Source organism: Myotis davidii, unplaced genomic scaffold (genome assembly GCF_000327345.1).
Source record: "Myotis davidii unplaced genomic scaffold, ASM32734v1 scaffold699, whole genome shotgun sequence".
Taxonomy (NCBI): Eukaryota; Metazoa; Chordata; class Mammalia; order Chiroptera; family Vespertilionidae; genus Myotis; species Myotis davidii.
In genome coordinates, this window is record NW_006291007.1 from 2937165 (window position 1) to 2945586 (window position 8422).

At 37.4% G+C, this 8422-nt stretch overlaps 1 protein-coding gene across 1 annotated transcript in view; it reads right to left on the reverse strand.

The window, feature by feature from the left end:
- The window catches only part of NF1 (neurofibromin 1), a 187721-nt gene that overhangs the window by 122412 nt on the left and 56887 nt on the right, over window positions 1–8422 (reverse strand). The window contains exons 20-23 of the mRNA XM_015564136.1: window positions 8316–8422; window positions 6334–6583; window positions 5386–5459; window positions 5087–5170 (exon numbers count right to left, since the gene is read on the reverse strand). Of these exons, the coding sequence (XP_015419622.1) occupies window positions 5087–5170; window positions 5386–5459; window positions 6334–6583; window positions 8316–8422 (515 nt within the window). The remainder of the gene's footprint in view (window positions 1–5086; window positions 5171–5385; window positions 5460–6333; window positions 6584–8315) is intronic.

Below are 8422 nucleotides of genomic sequence, written 5' to 3' on the forward strand. Positions count from 1 at the left end.
TACTTTGACTACGAGGATGGCTGGACTAAGTCATACAACAAAATCAACTTCACACGGTCAATGATGTATGCCGTAATGAATCATGGTATCAGACACAGAAACGTCCACTGCAAAAGATTGGCTTAGCAACAAGGTGAAAGAGGCACATATTTCGACCAAATTTACATACTGAAATTATCAAACAGTGCCAAGTGATTTTGCATTTTTTGGCAGTGGAAGGGACCTGAGAACTCAGCAGTCTGACAGCATTTGGGCTGAAACACTGTAATTGGTATATACATGACTTATTTCCTTCACTCATCAAGAATATGAATCCAGTATCACTTAGACATCTCCTTAATCCAGTCTCGGCTCTTGAGCCAAGTGTTCAAACTGAACAGACGTTGTACTTGGCATCAATATTAATTAAGACAATATGGAATACTGCACTAGCAGTTAAGGCTCAGCTATCCAGAGTTCTTTTGCGTCTTTATTAAATGTTAATCCTCCCATTAGAAATAAGAAAGAGGAAGAAGATCTCAGAGCAGCTCCATCACCTTGGTTACCTGGAGCCAGTCCTCAAAGCAGAGATATTTTAATGAAACCCACCGAAGTGGAGGCAGTGACATTGAAATGGATTAGCAACTTATTAATAGAACCAAACATGTACAACAGCAACTTTCAGACACAGGAATCCATGCAGGGAAGATCTGAAGAAACTGACAACAGTGTGAAGATAGAAACAGTGGTCCTGGTAGCAATAGGAGACAGGGTGATGGATCTGGCAATGAGATGAATTCTAACCATGCAAACCAGTCAGCTGGGAGCCCTGGCAGTGAGGTACAAACAGAAGACACTGCAGATATTGAGATCTTAAAGAAGAAATTGAAGATGATGATCATGATCATAATCCTAAAAGCAGTTGTGATACAGATATTCATAACAAAATTAGAAAGTCAAGCAAACATTTGCTTAGGGAATCCCATGGTCCATCAGAAAGAAGTGGGGCAAGCAATAGAATAGGAAAGGACCTGGTTTTTAACACTGAGTCAATACTATCACTAGATAATCAAATACAAATGCTAAATGCCTGTTCACACTCTGAAGACCCAGAACATGATATTTCAGGGGAAATGATTGCTGCTTATACCGTACAAATAACTCAGGAATCTTCTATTTTATGCACTGGGGACTTCATGGGAGACTATTGTGAACAGATTTAATTGTCAACAGTTTACTGGTCCACAGCATCACCACCTCCAACACCACGGGCAAATATGATCATATGCTAAGCGGAAATAATGCCAGTTACAGAAGTTCCCAAGTCAGTGCAAAATTAGAAAAAAAATATGGCTGATTTTGATGGTGAAGAATCTGGGTGTAAAGAGGAACTAGTTCAGATTAATTTACATGCAGAACTAACATTTCATCTCCAAAAACATTTTCCCAATTTAGTATCTATTTACCATGAACATCTTAGTCAAGGGCCTGCAGTTCATAAACATCAATTCAACAGTAATGCTGTGACAGACATTAATTTGGATAACATTTGCAAGAAAGGAAACACTCCGTTGTGGGATACAGTCCAAGATGATGATACAATTAATCTTTTTGAAGGCTTAATAAATGAAGCAGAAAAACTTCTCTGTTCCTCAGTATGCTGGTTTATGGATAGACAGATTGGAATGAGATTCACTGACAGTTCCCTTAAAAATTTAGGAAACAAGTAAATAGGAATTCTTTAAAATGTTATGCATTAGTCAAAGGTCATTTTGTGTATTCTTATCAACTAGGTGTGGTAGATTTCGTAGCATTTAATATACTATTACCAACCTATTTAGTAATTGTGGTTTTCATATTAGGTTTAGGCTTTTCACTCATAAGGTTCATATTTTATCACTCACTCTTGCTTTTTCAGCACTTTCTGGCACTATTGATTATAGATCCCCTCCAACAGAAACAAAGGAATAATAATTTTTATTCTTTTCCCCTTTTTTATTGAATTTGTTAGGGTGACACTAGTTAACAAAATTATACAAGTTTCAGGTGCACAATTCTACAACACATCATCTGTGTACACTGTATTATGTGTTCACCACCCTAAGTCAAATTTTCATTTATCAGCATTTATCCTCCTATACCCTCCTCCTTCATCCCTCCCCCTGGCAATCACCATACTGTTGTCCATGTCCATGAGTCTTTTTCTCTTGTTTTTTTCTTAATCCCTCTACTCCCCTGATCCAGCCCATCCACTCCACATCTGTAAGCCTGCTCTCTATTATGAGTCTGTCTATATTTTGCTTGTTAGTTCATTTTGCTCATCTGGGTGGATATTTTGTGTCTAAGGCTTCTGTAGTGCATAAAGAATTAGGTTTGTGTTTTGTTGTCTTGTTTTTTAAGTGCAAATTCTACTGTATATTTATATAGTATTTATGGGGGCTCAAATGATTACCACAAATTTCTTGATTTTCGGTTTTGTTCCACTGGTACAATTTCAGGTTTCCCTTGTCTCATACTGTTTTGATAATGTTGTTCCATTCTCTGGTGTAGTGAATTCAGTTATTAACTGAAGATATTTTATATCATGTATTATATATAATGTTATATTTTATTAATGTTTTCAGCTTACCTCTGTCCAGGCCTGATATGCCTCATTTTACTCAATATTTAAGTTCTTTAAAATATATATTTTTTACTTAATTGAATTAGAAAAAGTATGTGCAATATTTTTTTCCACTTTTGGTCTTTAAAGGGCTATAATTTGAACAATTACAGTAGGAAAACTGCTTGTTCGTGAAAGTGGAGGAAACCACTAATAGACCTCTGTTAGTGGATCAGTTACCTCATGTGGCATATGTTCTTTAAAAAGAAATCTTTGAAAGGCTGAATATTTCATTATTTTTTTAAAATAAATTTTATTGATATTTTACAGAGAGGAAGGGAGAGAGATAGAGTGTTAGAAACATCGATGAGAGAGAAACATCGATCAGCTGCCTCCTGCACATCTCCTCCTGGGGATGTGCCTGCAACCCAGGTACATGCCCTTTACCGGAATTGAACCAGAGACCTTTCAGTCCATAGGCCAACGCTCTATCCACTGAGCCAAACCGGTTTCGGCGAATATTTCATTATTTACATAGGTATTATAACAGTTAATTTTCACATGTTAACTGTCTTTTAAAAGTCTTTGTGAAACAAATGGACATTTTAAGTGGCTGTAATAATTTATATTCCCCATATGTGCATCTGTATACCCCATGACCCACCCAGATGGTCACTTAAAGCCACATTCAAGAATGTTCATAACAGCATTATTCAAAATAACTAAGTATTTTAGTATAGCTATCCAATGCCAAAAGAAGAGTTGAAAGAAAAATTAAATTGTAGACTGTTTGTTGAATGAAATAATATATAGCAATAGCAATGAATGAACTACTACTGCACGGACTAGTATACATGACCTTCGGTGTGGATGAATCTCACAAACGCAATGTTGAGTGAAAGAAGCCAGATATAAGAGAGTATATCTCTATTATTCCATTTATATAAAGTTTAAAAACAGTTAAACTATTGTATTTATGTCAGTATTATGGTTATTTTGGGGTTGTTAATGACTGGAAAGAGGCACAATGAAGGGTTCTGGTACTCTGGGAATAATTTACTTCTTGATGTGGGTGCTGGTTGCACAGGTATGTACATCACTGAATATTTTGAATTCTCACTTAGATTTATAAATGATTTTGTTATGCTTAAATAAAAAGAAAAAGCTAACCCAGCCTGCATGGTTCAGTGGTTGAGCATCGACTTAGGAACCAGGAGGCCACAGTTCGATTCCAAGTCAGGGCACATGCCCAGGTTGCAAACTCAATCCTCAGTGTGGGGGCATGCAGGAGGCAGCCAATCAATGATTCTCTCTCAGTATTAATGTTTCTCTCTCTCTCTCCCTCTCCCTTCCTCTTTGAAATCAATAAAAATATATTTTTAAAGAAAGGTCTACATGAAAGATGAAAAAAATGAAGTATAAAACCAATCCAAACTTAAGATTACCATATACATTTTTAAAGAGTCACAGATATATTTTTGTCATATATTAATATTATCAACCCAGAATATCAAATTTCTTTTAAAAACCTTTGATTCACATGAATGAATCTTGCAAACACTATGCCAAGTGAAAGAAACCAGTCATAAGAGACCACATACTGCATGATTCCATTTATGTGAAATGTCCAAAATAGGCAAATCTACAGAGACTGAGAGCAGATTAGTGGTTGCCTGATTGGGGGGTGGGGAGGGGGGCGGGTGCGCATGAGGGTGCGTGGGGGAAAGGGGAAAGAGGGAAATTAGGGAATAATAGTTAAAGGTTTTGAATTGTTTTTAAAGTTATGGTGATGGTTGCACAACTTTGTGACTATACTAAAAAGCACTGAATTATACATTTTAAATGGGTGAATTGTATGGTATGTGACTTATATCTCAATAAAAGTTACCAAAGGGGGGAAAAAGCTTTCATTCTGAAACCACGTGTCATCTCCAAATAATGGCATTAGGTACACATTTTATTTCATGAAACTATAACTTTTTTCTTGTTCTAATGACGCATGGTAAGAAAAAAGCAATAAAGACTAGTCAGGTTTTCTAAGACATGTAATAATGAGAGCAATGTGGCCAACAGAAATCAAATATGCACAAATACCAAGTAATTGTTCATTTCCACGGTAGCAGATAATAGTTGATAAATTAAATGTCCAAGTTTTAATATTTCGCTTAACCTGTGGGTTCAAATCATGTGCCCATAAGATTTCTTTATTAGATACTTAATAAAATAGTAAAATGTATTGCTTTAATTTTAGTGTTTTTCTCTCCCTTGTTGCCCCTTTCCTGAAAATTTTGTATTTAATTTTAATTAATTTAAGGTAAATTTTAAGTAGCACATGTAGCTAGTGGCTACCATATTAGACAGTGCAGATTAATATGAACACAATTAAATATCAGTCTAAAGACAACTCTATGCTTATAGTACTAAGAATAATTCACAAAGGGTACTGAAGCTAAGTTATATGTTTAGCAAACGGATAACAGACAAAAATCAACTTTACAAACTCACCTGGCCATCTTCCATTTTAGCTTTTGGATAGTTGAGGATTAGTTTTGTAGCTTGTTCCCATTTTGCGTGTGTATCTTCCCAAGCCTAAAATGAAGGCAATTACCACTTAAAAGCAACTTTAAACTTAGAGCTAAAAATCAATCAGTAATAGGTCTCAAACTTGGTGTATATCATAAACACAATATCCTACTATAGTAACATGCACAAATTTTAGATTTGCTTCAAATGCTCTTCCCGGTCACATACGCATAACATGAGGCTTTTAAAATTGAGGGTGGGGGCCTAGGAGGGACGCATACCTCAGTGTTTCCTGCAGTGGGATGCTCAATGCGCCTTAGTAGTGCCATCACTCTTTTCTGAAGTGCTGTTCTTCCTAAACAAAGACCACAGGAAATCAACCTATTGCACTCAGAGCCTTGCTTGCCAATGGAGAACCTGGCAAGCCCAACCCAAAAGACAGAGTAGGAGGAGTGGAATGAATGCTTCAAATGATAAAGCTGAACATTTCATTTACCTCCCTCACAGGAAAGGTATTTCACTTGGACTCCACAAATGTCCACAGCATAAAATAGCTACTCCTACCTATATTTACTCAAAACATGTGCCAATGTGTTTTAAACTTCATTTACAGGGTGGGGCAAAAGTAGGTTTATACTTGTTTGTATGGAAAATAATACAATTAAAAATAATATGCCCAGCCGGCATGGCTCAATGGTTAAGCATCAACCTATGAAACAGGAGGTCACGGTTTGATTCCTGGTCAGGGCGCATGCCCAGGTTGCAGACTCGATCCCCAGTGTGGGGCGTGTAGGATGCAGCCGATCAATGATGTTTCTTATCATTGATATTTCTCTTTATTCCTCTCCCTTCCTCTCTAAAATCAACAAAAATATATTTTAAAGTAATAATAATAAAAAATAAACTCTTTCATGTACTAACAACTATAAATCTACTTTTGCTCCACTATGTATACAGGCCAAGTACATCATATAATCTATAACTACCAGCAATTTATACTGCCAATTTTTAAACAAATGTAGATTTTATTGAAAATTCAGTGAGATGTTAATAATTTCAAGTGCTATTTATTTTCACCTTACCTGTGTAGAGAAGAATTTCAGGTAAGCTTTCTGAATTAGCCCTGTAAACTTGCTAAGTAGTCACCTTAAATACATCCTTAAATTTCTAGCACAAATATCATGTGACTCAAGGCAGACTGAGTGAAAAAAAACATTATCCATATTTACCTGTTGACATCATATTGCTAACAGAAGCAAATTCCATGAATGTGTTATAGTTGGGCAAGAAGTTGTGCACCGATACTTCATCCACCCCACACCGGATATCCGCTTCCTCACAGAGGTGGCGGAAACAGGACATGGCAACTAGAACAGCTTCAGTGTCAGGGCTCCACAGAAACATGTACAGGGCCACTTCCAGTTTGGTTTGGGCTTGTCGGCATATCGGTGGGGTTCCACTGCACCCTGCTGCACTATCCTGGGAGTCAGGGGTGGGAGGTATATATTTTCAATGTAGGTAATTTTATTTACAAAACCCAACAATGCAGCAAACTGTTTAACACATATACATATATACATATACACAATAACCCATAAGAGCTTTCCCCTTTAGTCATTATAGAAATTTTCAAACCCCAAATATCTTGTTTGAATAAGAAATGAGATTATTTGGACCAACATAATGCTACTATCTGTCCAATTTCAAATTGAGTAAGTATTAGCCTATTTTAAATTCCAGAAATGTGGATTAAGTCTAACATGGACACACGTAAAACAGCCACAACATAAACCTACATAAAAATATAAGCCACTTCCCAGTCAATTATAAAACAAAGGAAGAGGAAATCATGGTAAAGTCTACCCACTGGAGGGAAGAAATAAAATAAGCACATTCAGTACTGGCTGAACTGAGGGCACAAAAAAGAACTAAGTATCACTTTAGAAGACATACTTGATTCTTGATTACACATTCCCAAAGCATGAAATCCTCATTTAGGAAACAAATGTAAATTTTGCAGGCAAAGTAGACAATTGTAAATGCCAAACCATTTAGTTCTTATATTGAAAATTAGAGATTAAAAAAGCGTTCGTCTGAAAAAGAAACTCATGTAATGATTTTATTTTATTTTTTGCTTATACTATGATTTACTTTTAAAAGTAATTACACACACAAACAAAAATCACAGAAACATCTATATATATAAAAGGCTAATATGCTAAGTGTCTGTCTGACCAGTAGCTATGATGCACACTGACCACCAGGAGGCAGATGCTCTTGTCAGCGGTGGTTCTCAAGTGATGCACCCGGAAACCAGAGAGGCCCGATTCCTCACAGGGCCGTGCAATTCCACCTTCAGCTGTGGGTTATGTTGTTGCTGGGGCACTGTCAGCCCCGAATCTGGTTTACTGCTCACTTACATTTGTGTTCCACACCCTGTACAACAGCAACTTTACAGAGTTCCCTCTCCCATTCCCTCTCCCTCCGGGAGCCCTCAGGGAATGTCGGAGAGCCAGTTTTGGCCCCTCCAGGAGCCCTCAGGGAATGTCGGAGAGTCAGTGTTGGCCCCATCCCTGCAGGCCAGACTGAGGGACCCCATCTGCCAGAGGAGGGACCCCACTCACTCTGCAGACGCCCTTAAAGCCACGGCGCCATCCCAGGTGCGGCCAGCAGGGAGGGACCTCCGCAGGTTGGCTCCAGGGTGTGTCTGGCCCATCTCGCCCAGTCCCGCCCCACTAGCCACCTTCTAATTAATTTCCTTTCAATGTGCACGAATCTGTGCACTGGGTCACTAGTTTATCTATACTGAAGCAAAATGCTTTTTCTCCCAGTAAATTTGTACTTTTTAAAGTTGGTACAACTTTTAAACTTCTGGGATTTAAATGGTCTTTCTTATGGAGTAGTTTAAAATAATTAAACCTGTCAGTTATAGCTTATAAGTGTCAAATACTTGATTAAATACTGTTTTAAACATGATCCCATTTAATCTTTAAACTATTCTGGGGTAGGAATTATTATTATCCCTATTCTAAAACTGAGGAATTGAGCCACAGAGGTTAGGAACTTTCGTCCACCAAGAGCTGTGATAGCACTAGAATCTAAGCAGTTCTCTACCATGCTATATTATCTCACTGAAATTTATCAAAGTTCATTTAGAAGAAAATACAGAGCACAGATGATGACATGGAAAACTACAAAAGAAGCTGCTTACCATCGATGAGTTTCCTTTTCCCTTCCGGAGAGAGGCTCCAGGAGTACAAGTACGGAGTAACTCTTCATGATCCATGGACATCTGACTGGTATTTCCACTTGCAGGAA